At 50.3% G+C, this 23,123-nt stretch overlaps 1 protein-coding gene across 2 annotated transcripts in view; it reads left to right on the top strand.

Annotated features, from left to right (window-relative positions):
- The window catches only part of NEURL1B (neuralized E3 ubiquitin protein ligase 1B), a 122,682-nt gene extending 99,664 nt beyond the window's left edge, over positions 1–23,018 (top strand). For both annotated transcript variants that reach the window (XM_082291668.1, XM_082291669.1), the window contains exons 2-5: positions 16,907–17,467; positions 20,170–20,877; positions 21,774–21,899; positions 22,750–23,018. In XM_082291668.1, coding sequence (XP_082147794.1) covers positions 16,907–17,467; positions 20,170–20,877; positions 21,774–21,899; positions 22,750–22,994 — 1,640 coding nt within the window. In that variant the 3' untranslated portion in view covers positions 22,995–23,018. The remainder of the gene's footprint in view (positions 1–16,906; positions 17,468–20,169; positions 20,878–21,773; positions 21,900–22,749) is intronic.
- The last annotated feature ends 105 nt before the right edge of the window (positions 23,019–23,123 follow it).

Genomic DNA, 23,123 nt, shown 5'->3' with positions numbered 1-23,123 from the left:
TGGGTTCAGGAGAGAGGCAGGGAAGTAAATTGGCAGCACCAGGCAGGGGCAGAGCCAGGGAGAGCCCAGGGGCTGCTGGCTGGGGTGGCTTCATGTGCTGCAGGATGGGACCAGGCTGGGTGAGATTCCCTGAAACACGTGGCGGATCCCAAATGAATTTCCTTACGGGGAAGGTGTGTGCGATCTCCTTCATCTCTTCTCTTTGTATTTCCGTGGGTCTTATCTCCTGTGTTTGTCGCCCTCCCCCTGCCCGCAGCAGTTTTTGGGAGCAGTTTGGAGTCCCGTGCCGGGCACAGCAGCCAAAACACGGGGCTGACTCACGACCTGCACCTTGCCCGCTCCTCAGGAGCTCCTGGGCCACATCTGGGGCTCCCTGGCACCCAAATGCACCATTCTCCAGACTTGCCCAGAGGGCAGAGGTGTGCTCAGCTGCCAGCAAGCGCAGAAGGAGGTGGGAGCCTGAAGGGCCGTGGGGAAGGACCGGGCTCCTCCTCACATCTTGGGGAAGTTTTTCTGTCTGCGGCAGCTGGAGGAAGTTTGGCTGCAGGAGGATTTCCAGACTTTGTTCTGTCCTCTCATTCAGGCAGCTTCTCCACCCTTGCCCTCGATGTCACCGAGCTGCTGTGTCCTGGAGTGGACAGGCCCTGGGCCAGTGGTCCCCGTGGTTTTTTGGTGCCTTTAGTGAGGTTCTACCACTTCTCCGCATTCCTGCCCGTCCCACCTCTTCTCCCCAGAGGCATCAGCAGGGCCAGGCCCTTCCCAAGGCTCCCTTAGATAAGATCTGTTGCCTATGGGAGGACTTTTTTGGTGGGAAGGAGATGCTGTTTACTCTGTGTTGTTCCCGATCTCGATGATGGCTGTGTTTGTTTTCCCTGCCTATGAGAAAAAGAATGAATCACTGGCACTGAGATGTCTGCTTGAAAGCTTTATTTCAGCTCACCTGTGCCAGCTTTTCCCTTCAGACCTGCATGCCCCGTTGTCTCAATTACTGAGTGCTGGAACATGAATTCCTGGTGTCTGAGCAGTTGAAGTGGGGCTTTGGGGAGGGAGGGAGGGAGGAGAAAGTGATTTCTTGCTTGTTAATTTGTTTTCCCCTCTGTGTCCAGGGAGATCTCCTCCTCTGCTTTGTGTAAGCAGGGCTCGCTTTCCACCCAGGAGCTTTTTTCTCCCTGGGTTCTTTCAGACCTCTGGCAATGGAGCAGCTCAGAAATCTCCTTCTGGGAGGATCAGCCCCCAATTCTTCCCCTTTTCCAGCAAAACCTGGAGGGTTTTTTTTTCCATGTCTAATTTTTTTTCCTTTCTGCACCTTTCTACTGTAAGGAAACCAAATCAGAAGATAAGAAATTATTTCTACCTTGAATTGCACAGGAAGATTCCTTCAAGACAAAACCATCCGACTGCACTCCAAAGCTTTCGCAGTGCAGCTGGGAAATCACATATAGGGTTTTTTTGAAGAGCTGCTGAAGGGAGAAAAATGGATGGAGTTGTGTTTGTGGGGTTGTTGGCTGGATAGTTGCATGTAACAGGTTTCATTTTTGAAGTTTGCTGGTCTTACTGTGGATTTTTACATAATAATGATAATTTTTTACTTTAGGAATTCTGTTTTGACCATTTTCCTGTGATTGCACTCCTGACAGGATAATGTCTAATGGTTATGTGCCAGAAATAAATAGACACATAAAAGTAAAATCTATAAAATAAATAGACACATAAAAGCAACAAAACATGATTTTTGTTGCCCATGTGGCAACACAGGGAAAACAGTCAGTCGAGAAAGAATTTCCTTGGGCAAAAGTTTTCCATCAGGATTCCAAATGCCAGGGAATAAAGATTTTTGATTTTTGCCCTCCTCCATAACTCAGACATTAAATCCTCCAGGCCCTGCCTGGAGAAGCCAAAGATAAAAGATAGAATATCCCATTTGGCAGCGCAAATGAAATAATTTCATTCAAGTTTATCTTGCTCTGCTCAGAGATAAGGGGCACAGTGGCAGCAGCTTTCCTGAGCCTGTTATCTGCTTTGGTCTCATCGGGACACCGGCTGCTCGGCTTGCTGTGTTCTGGAATTTGTGGAGTGCAGTTCAGAAGTTATCTCCTCAGGTTGAAAGCATAATTCCTAATGAGGGAAAATTGCTGTTTCTTGGGGTCTTAACCTTGACACAGTTGATGGAGCTTTTTTTTTCTGGGAACACAAAGCACCACTTGAGATCTGCCTGGTGTGGTGTCCTGGGGGTGGCTAAAATTCTGTTCGAGGAAGAGCTAAGAGGCTGCAGTGAATTTTGGGGAGAAGGTAGGACCAGGAATTTTGAGCATGTGCTCCCCTGAATGCAGCCAGGCAGGTTAACACCGATGCAAAGCGTTGGTGGAATACAATAAATATTTCTATCACTGGTGATCTTAAAGAACAAGTTGTTATTTTTATTTGTTATCAATCAGCTAGGAACAGAATGAGTAGAACTGGACTACCAGGGCTAAAGGTGGGCTTGATGATCTCTGTAGGCTCCTGGCAAAAAGCCATGTCCCCCTGTGACCTCTTTAGGGGCCATTCTGTGGTGGTGCTTCCCTCAGGACACCAGCAAAAACTCTTGATTATTTTGTCCTGCGAACTAAAAAAGTTTCCAAGAATGAAAACTGAAATAATTTACTATGTGGCTGTTGCTTGGAGAGATAAAGAACATCTTCCCCTCGCAGGTACCTCAGAATGCCAGGCAGGGAGGTGTCCTGTGCGGGGTGCAAGGTCCTGGCAGCTGATCCGTGAGCCTTAAGCAGCAATTCCCGGGTGCTTTGGCAGCAGCAGAGCAGCTCCAGCCGCTGATGTGATCAGAGGCAGAGCGTGAGAAGGATGGAAGCATCGCAAGGCACAATTTCAAGGAAATCCGTCTCGGGTAAAGTTTCTAGGGAGTGATCTCAGCCCCTGTAGCAGGGCTGTAAACACCCCAGCCTGGAGCAGCGGTTTGTGCCGGGTCGTGCCTGGGGATCGCCGTTTTCCAGGGATATCGGGAGGGATGGGAAGAGACACGCACAGAGCCCAGACGCTGTTCAGTGACCACAATCAGCCTCCTGAGCCCGAGGGGTGTTGCAAAGGATGTCAGAGTGGCTCGGGGCAGGCTCTGTCTGATTCCAGGGTGCTTTGCCTGTCCTTGTGCTGGGCTGGGGGCCTCGCATGGATGCAGGAAAACTTCTCCCTGCCTTCGTCAGAGGTTGGACTCGATAATCTCCGAGACCTTCTCCAGCCTAAACAGCTCCGTAATTCTTTCTGCCTCGTGCCTTCAGACATCTGACAGGTGCTTTATGTAAGACCTTTCAGATCCATGGAATTGTGCAGGAAATGGAGATTTTTTTTTTCTTTTTTCTTTTTTTTTTTTTTTTTTTTTTTTCCTGGAATAAGAATTGCTTTCTTCCAAATTAGCTTAGTCTGCTGCTGACGTCACCCGCTGTGCCACGGCCTGGGAGCGTGCCAGATTCCAGGGTCTGCTCCGAGATATGGCAGCCGTGGATCTGCTGGCCCTGGGCACCCCGCCTGCTGCCAGAACTTCCATGTCTAGACAAAGGATGCAGCTCACCTGCAGGGCTCAGCCATCCCCTCTGTTTGTTTTGCTAGTGCACAGTCATTAAGAGATGAATTTATATTAAAGGCTTCCAAGAAATGCCTCTGCAACCCCAATGTTTATGTAAGAGAGACCGAGAAATTCATAATTTATTGAATTTGTGTGTGTTCTGCTTGGGATTATTCATTGGAGGAACATACTAAGTGATTTTTTGTATCCTAGTAACCAACTGTGGTTGCTTTTCCATGAATAATCTTTATAGTTTAACTTGACCACTCAAATCTAGAAGGGAAAACTCGAATTAAATTTATCAAGGCAAATAATTACAAGGCTCAGATAGCTTTTGCAGGTGAGAGAGAACACATTTTTTTCTCCCTCATTTAACTACATAATGATTAGATTGACAGATGCTGTCTGGAGAGTTGGATTTTTCCAAGCAGAACAATAGTGGAAGTTTGGCTCGTTATAAACTAAGCTTCAAAGCCTGATTTGTTTAATATTCATAATTAATCAATTAAAACAGTCCTTTCCTCCCTCAATCTGATGGTTTCCAGGGCAGATTATTTCCCTTTTGTGGGGAGCCCGGGGTGGGGGGTCTCCCATCAGCTCACGAGGACACTCTGATGGTTAATTAATAAAATTATTTGTGAGTTATTTCTCCCTGCCATGGCAGCCCTGTGTGGAACAGCTGGAGTTTATCACTTAGTATGAGTGTGTTCACATATTTCCTCTTCAAAATTTATTTTGATTCAAAACGAGCCCCTTTTCAAAGTTATGTTTCGAGGGATTGTGTTTCTTTCAGAATGGCTCTTGCTCTTGGAAATATTAAAAGCTACTTTGAGAAGCAAAACAAAAATAAGAATTTCCTTCCCAGCTCCCTGGGCGAGCTCCTTGATTCTCCCACCCTCGTTGAGCACTCAGCTGACCATCTCTGAGCAGAGGGACATTCCTCCCTGAGAGGTCAACACCACTTCTCATTTTAAACCAAACTCTTTTCAGAGCATCTTTCTGGATGCATTCCTGTTTAGCCAATGTCTATAGCCCCGTGCAAATTAGCTGCACTCCTGTAAATACCAAAGGCTGTGGGCACGCTGGGGAATCGCTCTCCAAACCACGTCAAGCAGCCCTTAAGCACTTGCTCAGATTTTCCTTTGCGATGAGATTGATGGTGTGACCTCGTTGCACAGTCCCAGAAGGAGGGAGAAGCTTTCCCTGTGTGCCTCTGGGTTTTGGCCACATTTCCCCCCTCCCTGATTCACTCCCTGCCTCCTTATCTTGCACTCCTGCTCTCCTCGTTTGCAGAGGGCTAAAAGTGATGGGCAGAAATGTTGGGTAGGGCAGTGCTGAGGATGTTTCTGTGCTCAAATTCCTGCATTTCCCCTTTCTGTGCCCATTCCTGCATCCCTTTGGAGAGGTTGCTGCTGTGCATCTCCAGCTGTCACTCATCACCACAGACTCACTCCTTGGGTCTCTGCCCTACCCAGGCAAGACTCTTCCCAAGCTCTCCCTGTGTTTTGGATAATCCCAGGGTTTACAGTGGTACTGGGAGCACTCTTAAGAACCCTCAGATTCTGGAGAAGAAAATGCTGCGTGAACCCAAATCGCCAGCAGGTGTGTGTCCTTCAGGTTGGGAACAAATCCTTGTCCCATCTCCTCCTAGGCTTCATTGTAAATCCCATGAGAAGCAGCTGAGGGAGCTGGGAAGGGGCTGGAGCCCCAGGAGCGGCTGAGGGAGCTGGGAAGGGGCTGAGCCTGGAGCAAAGGAGGCTCAGGGGGGACCTTGTGGCTCTGCACAAGTCCCTGACAGGAGGGGGCAGCCGGGGGGGTCGGGCTCTGCTCGCAGGGAACAGGGACAGGAGGAGAGGGAACGGCCTCAGGCTGGGCCAGGGCAGGCTCAGGGTGGGCAGCAGCAGGAATTTCCCCATGGAAAGGGTGCTCAGGCCTTGGCAGGGGCTGCCCAGGGAGGTTTGGAGTGCCCATCCCTGGAGGTGTCCAAGGAAGGGCTGGAGGTGGCACTCAGAGCTCTGGGCTGGGGACAAGGTGGGGATGGGGCACAGGCTGGACTTGGTGGGCTTGGAAGGCTTTTCCAACCAAAATGATTCTGGGATTCTGTGCTGGTTTTCCTGCAGCTCTGGCTGTTGTGATTTGGCATTTGAAAATGCTCCATGAGCAGTAAGACCCATACCACTCAGTGTCTGATGGATTTGGGACCAGGGAAATCCCTTGGTGTGGCTGTTTTGATGAATTCAGGCTTCCTGTACATTTGGCATCCCTTTTCCAGCTCAGAAACCCAGGGAGATGATGCAAATGGGAGCCTCTGGGTGCCCTGTGTTTTGAAGAAGTGGAGGGACAGTGTGGAGTTGTGTTTTATTGTGGCCAGAACCACAGAGGTTCTGAGCTGTCAACACATAATTGTGTATTTTGGTAATAAAATTTTGTTCTACCAAACAAAACCCCACAAACAAAACAATAAAAGAAAAACAAAACAAAAAAGGGCTGCCCAAAGAGGAACAAGTTCTTTCTCTCTTCACAATTTTTCAGATGTGATTTATAGGTGTGTTTTTCCAAGTAAGTCCAAACAAGGCCAGTGAATGGCTCTGAATTAGTTTGATTCCGTTAATTGAAACAAGAGCCATCTGGGTGGAAATGGGAGGGTTCAGGCAGCTGTTCATGTTGTTTCATGTGGGATTTTTAATATTCCAAATTCTGCAGTTACCAAGGAGTGCTGTTGGACTGTGCACTGGGGTTTAGAGGTGGAAAGGATCGATGAGAAATACAAAAAAACCACCCCAAACCACACCTATAATGATAACAACAACTTGCAGCTCTGTAGGGAACTGTCTGGAAGGTATTCACCAAATGTGTTCTGCTCAACAACAGTCCAGGCTCCACCTTAAAAAGGTGAGAAAACAAGGTGTAAATTAGGGCTTGATACTGCCTGGACCAGGACATTGCAGTGCTGTTTGCTCTATAATTCACACCTTCACCCCAGTGATTCTTTCCTCCGGGGCAGGGAGCAAAAAAATAAAGGCTTTGGTCATTTTCTGGCTCTTCAACAATGCAAGGAATCGTTTTGGTTCACCTGCCTCTCTGCTATTTTGGCTGTGATACCACAAAGAGAGAAAAAGGAGAAAAATGTTCATGTTGATTTAGGTGTGCTGGAATTAAGACTGACACGGAGGCCTAAAAATAAACCTCTCTTGCTCCAACCCTTCTGGTGTTGAAATAATTGAAAACACTTGAGATGAAGGAAGGGGGCTGAGGTCATGGCGTGTCCAGTAATGGCATGGCCATGGGTTTTTTTTTTTGTTTGGACACTTTAATGTCTTGAAGTGGGTCTTGTTTCCTCTTATTAATTCCTGCAAATATCAGGGTAAAGGATCTCAGAGCTGAGCCATGCAGCAGCCAAGTGTTGCACAACCACCTGCCTCTCAGACTGCCTTCACAGCTTAGCAGAGAAGTCTGCATGTTTAAAAATCTCAGCAAAGGAAAAGAAGGCTGCATCTTTTTTTTTTTTAGTGGGATGTTTTCCTGTGTTTCTGGACCAGAACTGTACCTTTTTCATTTTTAAAACTTCTTCTTTCTTTTCCCTTTAAAAATTTTTTTTTTTGGATTTGTTTCTGAAGTATTTAGAAAAAAACCACAGCTTATTTGTCTGAATATTAACTAAAACAGCCAACAAAATATGTGATGTTATTGTACAGTTGGGACTGAACACGAGTTGAGCGAGGTCATCAGCTCTTCAGATCCTTCAGAAAGAGGGTTTGGCCAGCATTGAATTTACTTGAAATCTCCCTGCTGGAACAGTGCTGGCCTGAGGCACCAGCCCACCAGCACAGCCCCATAAGAGCTCCCAGTCCCACCAGTCCCACTGTCCGTCAGCCATTCCTGGCAGAGGAGCAGAGCTGTGCTGTCCCCCTGATTTAATTATAACCAGTTAATACCATTGCTCTGCCCTGTTTTGGATTCTTTACATATTGTTTTGGAAAAGCTTAGTGGGATCGCAGCCTTTGTATATATAAAATATAGGATGATTGAAGACCTGGCCACTGCTTTATTTAGCTTCCTCGGCCATGCGTTCCTCCCCAAGCATTTTCCCCTCCTGCTGCCAGATCACTGTTTAAATTGTGTGTAAATAGAAAAGGAACTGTTAAAAAATGCTGGAAGCGGGGCTTACTGGGAAGAACACCTTCCTAGAGTCCTTTTCCCCCCTTTTCCTGGGGCTTTTGGCTCTGTTAGGTCACATCAAAAGCCCTCTATGGGTGCCACTGTTAAATCTGATGACTCTCTGGGTGTCCATCCCTGTTTGGACTGGAATAGCTCCACTGTTTTTTTTTTTTTTCCTATTAAACTAAATTCTTTGGAGTGTAGAGAAGTTGTAATTAGGAGGAGAAAAAAAGAGACCCTTAGAACCACTGTGAAGAGAGATAAAGACAAAAGAGACTTCTGTAAAGATGAGGAAGCAAAGAAAAATAGCAGCTTTGTTCCTTTTCTCTTGAGGGGTTTTGGGGAAAAGTTGAAGGTGGAATGAATGGCCAGGCTCTCCTTCCTGCACCTGCAGCATCCCTCCACCTTCTGGCTTTGCCCTTCGTAAAATCCCACCATGGTTTGGGTTGGAAGAGACTTAAAGATCGTCTCATTGCACCCCCCTGCTGTGGAAGGGACACCTTCACCAGACCAGGTTGCTCAGACCTGTTGTTATCTGCAGCTTTTCTTCCTCCCTAGCCCTGGAGCTGGCAGATCCCCGTGCTCACGGGGAAGTTTTCTGGTGTTTTTAGGGAGTGTGGAAGTCACGCTCGGCTTGTAACGCTCCTGGCTCGAGCCTCACACGCCCCACCTGAGTCACCCACGGACCCGTGAGGGCTCTGACAGCACAGCTCATGTCCTGGCCTTGCTCCAAACATGCTTTTGAGAGGTGGGAAAGGCGTGTAGATTGTACAGCCCAAATCCAGAGGGATGAAGATAAGGTAAACACCAGCTTTTTGGGGCTTTTTTGGAGAACAATGCATGGAAAGTGAAGCCAAATCGCCACTATCGCTCTTCAAAGCTTTTTTTCCCCCCTGTGTCACAAGCTGCCCTCGTGGTGCAGTGCCTGTCTGTAGGGGATGGGTGGGTTTCCTGCATCAGGGAGACAACGAAATGATTTCCCTCTTTGTGTTCCTGTCCGTGCTGGAAGCAGCACATGGATGGGCTGTGGGAAGGATGTGCCAAGTCCCAGCGCTCTTTCCATGAGCGCTGGATTGAAACCATGGCATGGAATGGGACTGCAGCTCCGAGGGTATTAAACAGGAATGCGTGCCATCCTTCAATTTCACTAAAAGCCATTAGCATTGGAATGACATGGTCACTATTTATAAATCCCCGGTGCAGATGACTTGGTGCAGCTGGCCAGGAGAAAAGGCTCAATGGAAACAGGGAGTTTATTTGCATTAATGGTCCTTACGTGCTGCTCTGGCAGCAGGAGGAGGCTGAGGGCATGGAGCATTTCAGTGTCAGTGATTATGGCAGGCAGAAGTTCTTGCAACTTTTCAATAAATCCCAGTCCTGACTGGAAAACACCCGTTCAGAACGGTGCTTTTGGACCGATGCGTTGCTCTGAAAACCTGAGCTGTTCATCCTGTCTGTGGAGGAGAAGTTGTCTTGGAAGTGAAAAATGAATGGAGAGGAACTGGGGGCAAGGAGATCAACCCAGCTTTTTTAATCTGTGAGGAATATTCTGATCTTGGCTGTGCAAGGGGATCAGTCAGGAGCAGGGGATGGGTCTCACACAGAGAAATGGGGTGGCCTCCAGGGACCAGCAGCACTCACAGATATAGGAGGTTTTTGGGGTCTCTTGGGTTGCTCTTAGGCTGTGTCTGTGGCCTCAGCTTGGACCTCATTTCTGTCTGAATTTAGTAAATCTAAGCAGAACCCAGCCACCCCAGAGAACATGAGGGTTTTGTTCACATCTCTGCCCCTCTCTTCCCATCTTGGGGTCTCCAGCTGTGTTCATTCCTCCCAGACCAGTCTTTCCAGCCTGAAGTGTTGCAAATTTTAATGCTCTCTCTGCTTTCTGGTACATGTTGCCTGTTTCTAGAAAACAACGAAAACAATAAATCATGGAAAGAAATCTTTTCATCCTTGACTGGCAATCACTGAGCACTTAGATTCGGAAAATACTCACTCTTCCAACCTAGTGATGATCATTTCCAGCCCAGCATTCCTCAGAAACCATTTGTGGAGCTGCTTTAAGAGCCGTCAGCTGCTCACTTCTCGCTGCTTTTGGTCACCTCCCAAAACTCTGCGATGGACTCTGAGAAGATGAAGTGAGCTGAGCAGCCCTCTGCTCTCCCCAAGCTAAGCTTCACTTTCTGAAGAAGGTAACAGTTTTGCAGGCCCATAATACATCACATCAAGGGCAGGGGTTTGCTCTGCTGGTGTATGAACTTGTACGTGTTGCACATGCAGCTGATTAGTGAGAGCACGGCCCAAAAATCCCCACTAAGAGCTATAGTGAGAGTGGCTGACTGATCATTCCTGACAAGATGTTTTTATCTGTAGCCAGTAGCCAAAAGTTCCAGCGAGTTTTGCACGATGACTTTCAAATCCCTGACATCTCTCGGCGCTCTCTGGCTCAGGCGCGCGGCCTTGGGAGCGACACGAGCCAGGACTTGGGTGTCGAGCCCGTGGAGCAGCTCACAAGGAGCTGAGCCATTTCCAGGGCTCCTCATCCATCACACAGCTGCTTTCATCGCTTGCACTGAAGGACTTAAGCAGGGATTATGGCATGAACCCTGCCTTTCCTCCATCCCGCTCGCTCTGTCTCTCATTAACCAGCTCTAAGAATTTGTTACTCGAGTTGCAGACTCATTGACCCAGATTCCCTAATAATACAGGGAAGAGGAGATTTTTTTTCCGTGCTTGATCGCTGGCTTCTGTGTATACTTGGTGCTATTTATATGCAGGAGGACTAAAAGCCTGTAATAAAGATGGGGCCAACTTTGCAGCAAAATTCCTGCGTGCCCAGAGAGAGAGAGGCAGAGGTGAGTGTGGGTGGATGTTCCCATCCTTGCAGACCCAGCAGGAGTTTTTTGGGGAGCAGCCCCTGCTTTTACAGCCTGATTCACCTAGATTGGTTTAGCTCAGGGCTCCCCACTTTGCTCTGGAAATGCCTCTCCATCGAAGTCATGCACTGGCTTGCTTTGTGACATGTTTGATTTCTTCTACACCGAGAGCAAAGCCAAGCAGAAGGGCTGGGAGAGTATTCCTGCCTGGCTCTCCTCAGCCTTTGGGGCTCTGTGATCACTTCTAGGTCATGGAGGATTTGCCATCAGCACTTTCCATCCTCGGAGCAGAGCTTCTGTCGTGGTTTATTTTCTGCCTGGAGCCAGCTGGTGGTTCCTGGGAGGGAGACATTGGAGTTTCAGCTGCACTCCCCATCTTTTGGCTTCAATGCTGCTGCCATGAGGAGATGTTGGGGTAACCAGGAGAGCGAAGCCTTGGTCTTGGCTTTCCTTTCAGGGCACCCATTCTTTTATGGGATGTAGCTGAACTTTGGTATCAGCTCCTCACTGCGAGAAAAGGGTTTGAGTTGAAAGGAGCAGCAATGCAGGAGCTCTTTTCCTGAGGACATGGTGGGAGACAGGAGGTGGAGCAGCCTGGAAAATATTGCAAGGTCCTGCTGGAGTTGCCTGTGTTTGCTGGTTTGAGGAAAAGGGATCAGAACTAAAGGATTTTGCCTAATGCTGTTGGCAAACACCTCTCTGTTTTTATGGAGGAACACCTAGAAGTCCAGAATAAATATGTCATTAGCCCCTGCCTGGGAAAAAAAAAATGGATTGTAGCATTTTTAAAAAAATCCCCCATAAAATGTTTGATTTCAAGCATTAGAGGGTTTTCTTGTGGAGACAGGCACAACTTGATTTTGTGAGCTAAAGTCAACCCCTGCCAGGGATTTTTCTGAACTGTTCTGCAATGAGAAAGGATGTATATCCATGAGATATTTGCATTGAGAGTTACCTCAGTGCCACAACACAGCTTCTTTTAATAAAAAAAGTGACTTTTGTCTGTCTTTCCTCCTCCCCTCCTTCACAAGCCTTTCTTCAAAAATGTCACATTTCCTGTAATTCATCACAGGCTCTTCCATGTCCCCTTAACACCTCAATTTCTATATCACTCTCTTGCAAATGAACCTTTTCTGAATTCCCTGGAAGTTTGTTTCAGGTTAGAGGACCCTCAGAACAGGGCTCCAGACTGCTCGTGCAAACCATAGGAATTTACATGGGGGGTTATTTATTAATTGGATTTTCCAATGATTGAGCCAGCAGGACATTCAGAAATGAGGCAGATTTTTTTGTTGTTGTCAGATTTGGTAGCCCAGCTTTCCAAATCCACACCGTCGAGCGTGGAATAGGCCACCACAGTGCTTCCCACAGAGCTCCCTGACACATTTTCTGTATTTAAAAAAAAAAAAAAGAAATAGATGTCTAGACAGCACACTAAATTTATATGTGAGCAGATTTGTATCTCTTGTCCTCAGAAGATAAGATCGTGTCGGAGCAGAATCCTGTTCCGTGTTGCTGGGGATGTTTGGTATCTGCAGTAACAGCCTCCCCTGCCTCTTCCAGCCTTTTCCAGTGGAGATGCCGTGGGCTGAGGACTGTGCTTTGACTGGAGCACGCTGGGACTGACTGGGATTGACTGGGATTGACTGGGATTGGGCTGTTTCCAGCAGCTCGCTGTCACGCCATGGACTCGCCCTTCTTGTCCCCACCGGTCAGGGTTTCCCTGTCACAAAGCCAAAGCCACCTGCTCCTGTCTGCAGACACCTTGTTTAATGTTCAGCAGCAGCAGCAGCCACCCAAGGATCTGCTGTGGTAGGAGAAGGTTCCAGTGCTGCAGATAAAGCAGAGCCCATAAAGATAAGCCCTGGGTGTGTGCAGTGGATTCCCTTTCTCTGGGCACGCGGCTTGAGACATGGATTTCAGGCTGCACGCTGCTGCCTCTCCCCTGAGCTTTTCAGCCTCTCCTCTGAATCTTTCAGCCACTTCTCTGAACCTTTCAGCCACTTCTCTGAACCTTTCAGCCTTTCTCTGACCAAGGGCAGGCCACGCTCCCACAGCGTGGGTCGTGTCTGCTGCGAGCTGGGGATGCTCCCAGTAATTCTCCCTCACTGTACCCACTGCACATCCCTGTTGGCCACCAAACTGCCCCTTGCGATCCTGTGGGTCTTTTGTCATGGATTTACTTGGGAAAGGCCCTCAGGAAAGGGCTGTGGGAGCCAGGGAATGTGCTTGGTGCAGACCATGGATTTCCCGGTGACGCATCAGGATGGCAGCGCTCTCCTCCTCCTGCCAGGCTGCTCTCGCTGTAGCTCTGGCCTCCTTCAACATCATTCCCTTCTCCCCCTTTTTAGGGGTATTATTCCTGCCCAGCTTGTCAGGGCAAGTGAAGACAGGATGGATGTGGCTTGAGGTCACTCCCCAGCTGAGCAGCCTCCTCCATCCCACGCCCCTGGGAGAGCAGGAGCCTCGGAGAGGGCTCTGGAGCTGAATTTTGCCTGCTGCTGTCAGTAGGATTACAGTGCCACTGCAGACTCGGGGCTGTGAACAAATGGGTGAAAAAAATGTTTATTTTTAGAACTGGAACCATGATAAATATGTGGAATTTGTCCAGGGTCTGCCTGCTGCACCTTTTTGAAATGCAAAGTGCATGTCTGTTAAAATACCTCTCCAAAGGTCAGCATAACCTCTGGAATGAGTGTGCTGGCCTTTTGGAAAGCAGGTGAAGCTTCAGATGAAAGCATGGGCCCCCATAACCCAAATCTGCCTCAGTACCATCTGACACCACAAGGATGTGGATGGAAATGCTGCCTTGCCAGAAGAGTTTATCCTTCAGGTTTCAGTGAGGAGCCTCAGACCATTCTTCACCCTTCACTTCAGCTTTTCTTTCCATTTTCCTGCCTTTTATGTTTGCTCATGCGTTTGAGGGACGTGCTGTGAGCGTCATGTTTGAAACTGGTGAGGGTGGGGATGAAAGGTGGAAAACTCAGGAATAAAAGGAGGGATGGAACCTCAAGGCATCCCTCAGGGGGACCCAGCAGGTTTGTGTCCCCTGTGATGATGCAGCCAGGCTCGCAGGGCTCAGGGATTGAAGTGCCTGAGAACCTTACATTTCTCAATCCTTTTAGCTCCCCGTGAGGTGGAGGAAGAGTGTTACTCTCTTTTAGGCAGGGAACTGAGGCAGAAAGGGAAGAAACTACTTGCTCCAGAGTGTTGTAGGAATCTCGCAGCTGAAGAAAAAAAAAAAAAAAAAGAGTTGGCGTAGCTCTTCACTGCCTGTCAGGCACCCTGGGGTAGGGTGGCACTTCTGCCACGAGCTTGGCTGTCGTCATCGCATCTTTTGGGTGGGAATGCACAGCCGGGAGAGGAGAGGCTTTGGAGCAGTTGCAGAGGGACAGAAACGCGATCCAAGCTGTGGAAGCCGAGCTGCAAATTAGGGCAATTCAAAGGCACAATTGAAAGGCACAAACATCCTGTTGAGCTCGAGAGTCCCCGGCAGCACCTAATGAGCAAAGCACATGCTCCAGCTCAGCCCCAGGCGTGTTCCAGTGGGAAAACTCTGCCTCCCTGCCTCGGGTTATGTCAGGCCTTATTCCTCCAGCAGGTGTTCACGTGAAGGGGGGGGGGGGGAACAGCGTTATAAATAAATTATCCATTAATTTCCGTCGGGTGCTTTTCCTATTGTTTAGCCACAATATGTTTTCCTGGTTTTTTTTTTAGAAGAAAAACCAAAACAAAAAGGGCCAGACCCCGACCCCGAGTTCCCCTCTGGCAGGGTGGACCCAAAGCTGTGTTTGAAGTGGGTGCCAGCGTCATTGTTGTTCTGTCACTCGTGCTGGTGGCATTGACACTGCCACCTCAGTCCTCTGTGCCTTCTGAGAGGGGCATGCGGAGAATCTGCCTGGGTGCAAGGGGCATCACATCCCTGGCAGGAGTCTTTTCTCCATCGGGTGGCTTTGGGAGGAAGGCTGGTGCTGCTCTGGGATTGGAAAGGAGGGGATTTTGGGGATAGCAGAGAGGAGGACAAAAACTCTCTTCCCTCCTTCTTTCTCCTGGCCGACATGAGGACATTGAGGCCATGGCACTTGCAACAACGGGGGGGTTGTTTTTAACCATTTTAGAAACAAAAAGCAGCTCAGTGGGTGATAAAATGAGGGTTTCTCTGCCAGGGGAGGCTGTTGTCAAGTCAGGCAGGGTGTGAGGTGGCACTGAGCCCCCCCAGTCCCACAAGAGCCCCTTGGGATCTGTCCCAGCTTTGCTGGACCCAGGTCCCAGCTGAACAGCACAAAGGCTCTGTGAATCCACATGGAAAATGGGGAGCTGGGTGGGGAAGCAAGGCCAGGAGAGGGCTCACCCTCCCTGTGCTGGCTGGGTCCCTGCCTGTCCCTGCTCAGGAAGCCCCAGTCCAGGCTCCCTTTGCGGCATCACCCACATGAGCCACGGGCAGGTTGTGCTGGGAGCAGCCATTTCTGTGTTTTAGCTCCTCAGCAGGCAAGGAATGAGATTTCTCCTGGAAATACACAAAGAAATGCCCCTTCCTCGGGAACCCTCCTGTGCTGGGACAGTCCTGGAGGATGCCTGGCCTGCAGAGGTGCTGTGCTGGGCAGGGGGATTGAACACCTGGGGGGGGATTTTCCCTTCCCCATCTGCTCCAGGGCTCTTTCCACAGCCCTGGCATGGAACTGGCACCCTCCCCTCACTGGTGTGAGAGCAAGGATGTGTTAATTTACACTGGTGTATGACAGAATTAACCATCACACAGCGGCTGTCACATGCAGGACAAACCAAGAGACAAAACACCTTCTGATTGTTATTTTTATCTTGCTGGAACGGGAGCTTTCTGCCTTCGTAGTCCTTTGACTCCTGTTACAGATGCCTCATTTGAAGGACTAAGCCTGTGCTCAGATCTTGCTGCAACCTCTTTGCTCAGTGCCTTAGTGCAGGTCCCAGCCTCTTGCTGCCCTGTCTGCTTGGGTTTTGCTTGCAGAAAAAGCTGCCACCGCTGCAGCCCTCCTGCCAGCTCGCCCAGCTGAGCTCCCAGGATCTTCTGGTGGGTTTTTTCCAACAGAGGAAGACGCCAGAAAATCCTTCCCTTCTCACAAAGCAAAGCCTGGGGTTACACACAGGGAGGAAGCAGCTTCAAGGAAGGGCCTGGCAGGCGGCTGCTGAAGCTTCAAACGTGGCTAAAAAAGAGTTCAGAATGAATGTGAGCATGTGATGGGGTTTGATGTTTAACAGGATGGCTTTGGGCACTCAGGATGTGTTCCATTTTTGCTTTAAAAACCTACAAAGCCAGGTGCAGAAAGAGGAGGAGAGGTGGAGTGGGTGGGGAATGGGGAGACCAAACTCCCTGGAACACCACAGTGGTGGTGGGAGCCCAGGTCCTGGAGCAAGTCCCCACGTGCTCAGGGATATGCAAAAGAGGTTGTCTCCACCTCAGGGAGCTTCTAGCTAAGGTTTAAGATTAAAAGTTGAGCTTTTTTTCATTTCTGCTTCATGCCTCTGTGAACTTCACTTTAGGCTCCAAATCTGCTTTTCTTGAAATCGGTCTCAGAATTGCTATTGACTTTAAATGGTGCAAGATCTCACCCATCAATTCTCCTTCTCCCATCTGTAAAACGAGGATGGCAGGATTTCTGTGCCATCTGCGGTGCTGTGAAGCTGAAAACAATCATCATTTATGGAGTGCTCTGAGCTCAAATGGGAGGTTCTGGGTAAAGGCAAGGCTGTGCAGGATGAAATGTTCCTGAATGTGCCAGTTGCATCTGGTATCTGAGCCAGGAGCTGGGTTGAAGGTTTAGGAAGAACAGTCTCGTGATGCAGAGGTGCTCCAGCTGCTGAATGTCTTGGATTATTTGTGTTGGTCAAGAGTTCCTGTTCATCATTACAAAACCAGGGCACAGAGGAGCTGTTGGCTGCACATCCCATAAAAATCTCTTAAAATCCATGCTCATCTGGAGCATCTCTGATTTTTAACAGCCACAATCCTCAGAGCTCCTGTCTCTGGCCACCATGTGAGTTAACAGCACGTGCACTGCAAGGAGGAAACTCGGAGCCACAGGTGTTGTGCTTTTCCGAGGGCAATAGGAAGCAACTGATGGGAACAAAGGATGTTCCTTCCCATCCAGCTTTGCAGGGAAGCTGCCTAACCTTTGCCTGACACGTGTTTGCGGAAAGCTGAGGGCCAAACCGGGACAGCAAAGAGCAGGTTGTGGCTAAGCATGCTGTTTTAAGGTGAAATATTTCGGGCGGTGTAAATCACACCACCACGTGCCTCAGGCCAAGCCCTCCTGACAGATGTTGCTTTGTCCTTTTGCAGACACGAGCCACCAGACCCGCTCGGTGTCCAGCCGGCCCTACTACAGCCTGCCCAACAGCAGCCATGAGAGACGCTCGGTGCTGGCCATCACGGAGCCGCCGCGCTTCCACTCGCAGGCCAAGGGCAAGAACGTGCGGCTGGACGCGCACTCGCGCAAGGCCACGCGCAGGAACAGCTTCTGCAACGGCGTCACCTTCACCAACCGGCCCATCCACCTGTACGAGAAGGTGCGCCTGAAGCTGGTGGCCGTGCACCACGGCTGGAGCGGGGCCCTGCGCTTCGGCTTCACCATCCACGACCCCTCGCAGATGAGCTCCGAGGAGATACCAAAGTACGCCTGCCCCGACCTCGTCACCCGCCCCGGCTACTGGGCCAAGGCTCTGCCGGAGAGGTTTGCGGTCAGGGACAATATTTTGGCCTTCTGGGTGGACCGGCATGGGAGAGTCTTCTACAGTATTAATGATGAGGAGCCAATCTTGTTTCACTGTGGTATTAAAGTTTCCGGGCCTCTTTGGGCCCTCATAGACGTCTATGGAATTACCCACGAAGTGCAAATCCTAGGTAAGTGTGTCTTTGGGCCTGTGGGCTGCTCTTCTGGTCGCTCTTTCTGGTCCTGTAGGAAAGATGCATGATCTGTATGATCATTTCTATGGGACACTTAAGAAAATTAATTTGCTGTTGGTTTTGTACCTCCAATTCATCATTTTTCTCCTGCCAGCGGTAGGGATGCAGAAAGAAATGTATTTCAGAGATGGCAGTGATGGAAAGTCCTAAGGCTGCACATTCTGTGAAGGGATAAATGGAAATCTTTACCTGTAACTCCACTCAGCTTTCTCTGAGCTGGATGTGCTGCTGTGGCATGGAAAAACACGGAGCAAGGAGACAAAAAGGACAAGTTCTGACTTGATCTGGCCTTTTCCAGCTACCAGTTACTGCCAGTGCATTGGAAAACCACCGGTCATTGCCCAAGAGTTTCCTGGAGCCCTTCCCCAGCCCCTCTCTCCACTCTTGGCCGTGGTCCCACCCAGGCTGGCAGTTTGAGGGGCTGTGTTTGCACTGTGACCCTTCCTGGCACAGGGACATTACTCAGACCCCTGGAATCAGGTGGAATCTGGCTGATTTACAGCCTCACCCTTAGGGAGGGCTGCAAGAGGGGATGGATCTGTTCCCACCAGCAAGCCCAGCTGATGGCCACGGAACGATTTTCCTTTCGTGCCTTTTACAGCATTGAAATTTCTAATGAATTCAGCGTTCGATGGAGTGTTTGAACTGGGCTACACCACAGGGAACACTTTGAAAATCCAAGAGAGTTGCCCTTCCCCAGAGGCTCCTGGGAGCTGATGGAGTTTTAACAGCCAAAGCCAGCTGCACCTGCCCGAGGGGATGGTGCTGCCAGCGTGGCATGGAGCAGGCGCCAGGGATGAGCTGTGGAATGGCGAGTCCAGAGGGCAGGCAGCTCCATCACACATCCTTCTGAATGGTGCCAATTATTTTATAGGCGAGAAGGCCACACATAAACAACTCTTTTCCCTGTCTGCTGTGCCTCAAATGTGTAATTAAACCTCAGCAGCAGCTTGTCCTCTAATTGCAGTTGCGACACACTCCAGCCTCTGGTGCTCGTCACAGAGGAGAAGGAGTGTTTGCTGTATTGGCCAAGGCAGCTGCTTCACCAGAGCTCTCCTTTCTCCTCATTAAATTGGAGATAGAAAAATAAAATGCAGCTCCTTTCTGCCCCCCAGCCCCAGTCCTGTCTGCAGCACCCAAGACTCAGGCTGAGAGCACCTGTGCTCTGATGGGGCTTTTTTGATTAAAACACCAAACCCCACAAACTGCCCCAGGAATCAGGGCCATGCTCAGCCATCTGGGGCACCAGGGGACCCGAACTCCTTGCTTGAGTGGTGGTGTCATAGAGGATGTGCTTGTCTCTGCCTCTTCCTCCCAAAATGTTGCGAGTTGAGAAAATTGTGAAATACAGCTCCAGTTCTGAGGCACAAAATGCCACTTTCAGCATCATGAATCACAGAATGGTTTGGGCTGGAAACGACCTTAGAAATCATCTCGTTCCAGCTCCCTGCCATGGGCAGGGATACCTTCCACTAGCCCAGGTTGTTCCAAGCCCCGTCCAACCTGCCCTTGGACACTGCCAGGGATGGGGCATCCATCATGAAGCTTGGATGTGTCTGACTCCTCTGTGGGAGCATTTCTTGCCAGACACGCTGTGCTGGCTGAGCAGGAGCTGCTCCAGCCATCAGCCCACCCCAGTGGCCTCTCCTGCCTGCGCTTCTGAGAGAGGCAGGTTCTGCTTTGCAGCTGCTGGATGGATTTGGGTGTTTTTCCTCTTTGCGAAAGGCCTGGGGATTCTCTCCTCCAAGCAGCAGGCAGCGTTGGTGCTGGGCTGCTTCACCCCTCTCCATCTCTGGGAAGACCAGGAGTCATTCACACAGACTCTTAAATTCCACGTGCTTTGACTTTGCTCAGTGGGTTAAACCCTTCAGAGTGAAGCGTCCAGGCTGCCCCAGGCAGGGCTGGAGGTAGAAGGGAGAACACTCCCAAACTCTCTCACACCTTTACATCACCCCTGAGCCTGGCATGGCCCAAGTGAAAACCTGGGAAATTAATTAAGGATCAACATCCTGACTTTCCCTTTGCTGTGAAAAGGGTAAACAACTTTCTGCTGTAAAAGCTTTCTAACACCTGCAGGAAGCAGCTTTTGTCACAAGCTCTCCATTCAAAACCTCTGCGGGGCTGTGAACACCGCTGAAATATGAGGCTTGAAATGACCTCTCTTGGACTCACCTGTGCCTGGACACAGGTGTAAGGCAATGACAAGGAGTGTGGAAAGAACATCCATTCATCCTTGTGTTCCTTCACCCCTCACTTGCGGATTTGTCTTGCACAAGACCTCGGGACAACAAAATACTGAGACGTTTTCTTTTTTTACCTCAAAACTATCAGACCTTTCTCCTCAGGAAGCTGTAGGACCACGCTGGTTTACAGCTTGTCCCAGTTCCCCAGTGCAGGGAACTCCCAGATCACACGAGTACTTTGGAACACTTGTTTTTCCTTGGCTGGTGCCAAGATGCAGCCGCTCCTCTGCCTGCTCCACGCATGACTCTGCACCAGGAGCTGTTCATTAGTGGTTGACCTGTGGCTGATTTTTCCTTTTGGAGGAGCAGAGTCTGTAGGCTGCAATAATGATTGTAAGCATAAAAGCAGGTGGTTTTCTCTGGACTAATGCCTCTGTGCCTGGGTTTCTCTCACAGACAGCATGTTTGCAGAGACCATGAGCACTGCCCGGCTCAGCACCGCCCGGCTCAGCACCTGCCTTCCCCAGAGCAACCACGACTCGGCCAACTTCAACAACAACGAGCTCGAGAACAACCAAGTGGTGGCCAAAATTGCAAACCTAAACCTCAGCCGGGTACCAGGCCTTGGGACTGACAACCACATCATCCCCTGCTGCCCCAACCGGCGGCAGCACGCCCAGGGAGTCCCGGCGTTCCTGGACACCGACCTGCGGTTCCACCCCACCCGTGGCCCTGACATCACCTTCTCCCAGGACAGGATGGTGGCCTGCACCAACTGGCAGGAGAGCAATAGGACTTTGGTGTTTTCTGACCGGCCTTTGCACATTGGGGAGAGCCTCTTTGTGGAAGTAGGACACCTGGGGCTGCCGTATTACGGGGCCCTCTCGTTCGGCATCACCTCGTGTGATCCGAGCACTTTACGGACAAACGAGCTCCCGGCGGATCCAGACTTTCTCCTGGACCGCAAGGAGTACTGGGTGGTGTACCGGGCGTTCCCGGTCCTCAACAGCGGCGACATCCTCAGCTTCATGGTCCTGCCCAACGGAGAGGTGCACCACGGGGTCAACGGGGCCAGCCGGGGGATGCTGATGTGCGTGGACACCTCACAGTCCCTCTGGGTGTTTTTTACAATCCACGGTGTGATCAACCAGCTCAAAATCCTGGGTGAGTGCAGCCAGGAAAAAAAAAAAAAAGGATAACAGAGCATCTGGCTGGGGAAGTTTGCTGGGCCAGAGGCAGAGCTCTGGGCTTGCACTCACGGTGCTCACTGATGAGAGGATGCAGCTCCTTGTGTTTGCAAACAAGAGTGAGCGAGACATGGTACCTGTCACAGAGATGTGTGCAGCCTCTATGATTCCTGCAGGAAAGGATGAGACTTGAGAAATGAAACAAGCTGCAGGCAGGGAGGCAGGGATGGCTGTGGGGGACAGCTGTTTTTCAGTGGGTTTGTTTTTAGGAGGGATTCTTTATAAACTCCCTATTCCAGCCAACGGGTATTAAACTTCTGCCTTGGTAGGGATGATGGTTTTTGTGAGCACAGCTCTGGTTTAAGCATGGACAGTAATTGCTCCTGAAGCACTGCCACAGCTCAGGGATCAGCTGGCACTTCTGATCCATTGCTGGTAACCAGTTCCAGCTTTTGTCCTTTCCTCCTGTTAAGGACTCCATCAGAAAAGCAGCTGTTAATGACTTTGTAAAGCAGGTTTTCTTCATCCAAAGCAATGTCCTTTCCCAGCTGACAGTGAGACAGCTACAGCTTGAGCCCACTGCTGCTGGGGAGAGGGAGACCTTGGGGAAATGGGAAGGCAAATACTGGATAACCTGGTGCTTGCTTCACTGAAGCTGAACAGGCTTTATACAGAGGCATAACGAGGTCCAGGCCCTGGGGGTCACATCCGAAATCTTGACCTGTATCCTTAATAAAGGGCGGCATTAACTCAGCAGCTGGAGCTGCCCTGAAGCCCCTGTGCAGATGGAGTGGGAGCAGCTCAGCAGGCTGAGGGGGTTTGGCTGGGATTGGGGTGTTCCTCTGTGGGCTCAGCTCTCTCCTGTGTTCCCAGGCACGGTGCAGTCCAGCCCAGTGACGGTGTCTCCCTCAGGATCCCCCGGTGGCTCCCAGTACGACAGCGACTCGGACATGGCCTTCAGCGTCAACAGGTCCTCGTCGGCCTCGGAGTCCTCGCTGGGTAAGGACAGGCAGCCCTCAGCTCTCAGAGGGACATGTTACCTCTCCTGCCAGGCCAACAGAAGGAATGGGAAGAAAACCCAGTGCTGGAAAGGTTTTCATGGCCTGAAGAAGGGTTGCATGCTGGTTGTATCAGCACCAGCAGGACCAGGGCGGTGACTGTCCCCTGTGCTGGGCGCTGCTGAGGCACCTCGAGGGCTGTGTCCAGTTCTGGGCCACTCATGACAAGAAAGATACTGGGGGCTGGAGCGTGTCCAGGGAAGGGTCTGGAGAATTAAGTCCTATCAGAAGGAGTGGCTGAGGGAGCTGGGAAAGGGCTCAGGCTGGAGCAAAGGAGGCTCAGGGGGGACCTTGTGGCTCTGCACAAGTCCCTGACAGGAGGGGGCAGCTGTGGGGATCGGGCTCTGCTCGCAGGGAACAGGGACAGGAGGAGAGGGAACAGCATCTGGTTGCACCAGGAGTGGTTTAATTTGAATATAAGGAATAATTTCTTTATGGAAAGGAGAGTCAGGTATCCAAGAAGCTGCCCAGGAAAGGAATCGCTATCCCTACAAGTGTTCAAAAAATGTGTGGATACCTGCCCCACGTGTAGGAAAGGGATAACAGGCTCTTCCAGAGCTGTAACTGCTGCTGGTTGGAATACACTGGGATTTGTTTGGCCAAAGAACCAGGCCATGACTGGGGAAGGAAGAGCCTTAAAAACTGACTTAAATGTGTGTACGGTACAGAGGCAGCTTTGCCCCATCCCATTGAAGAGCCTTAAAAGCAGATTTAAATGTGTGTACTGTACAGAGTCAGCTTTGCCCCATCCTGGTGGCTAAACAACCTCATTCCCCCCTTCTCTTTTGCAGTGACTGCCCCCAGCTCCCCTTTGAGCCCCCCCATCTCTCCTGTCTTCTCCCCTCCGGAGCCATCGAGCAGCAAGAACGGGGAGTGCACCGTGTGCTTTGACAGCGAGGTGGACACGGTGATCTACACCTGCGGACACATGTGCCTCTGCAACACCTGTGGTCTTAAGCTGAAGAAGCAGCTCAACGCCTGCTGCCCCATCTGCCGACGGGTCATCAAAGATGTGATCAAAATCTACCGCCCGTAGCGCCCGTCCCGGGCTGCAGGAAGGGGGAACGCCGCTAGCAAACCACGCCTTTCCGTCCCTGCTTATGGGTTATCGTGCTGGTCAGTCGTTATCAAGTGGCTCGTTATCTGTGTTTCCTTATTTGACTGG

The sequence above is a fragment of the Coloeus monedula genome (genome assembly GCF_965178545.1).
Source record: "Coloeus monedula genome assembly, chromosome: 15".
NCBI lineage: Eukaryota > Metazoa > Chordata > Aves > Passeriformes > Corvidae > Coloeus > Coloeus monedula.
The sequence above is the reverse complement of the archived record's forward strand: the minus strand, read 5'-3'. Positions and strand labels throughout refer to the sequence as shown.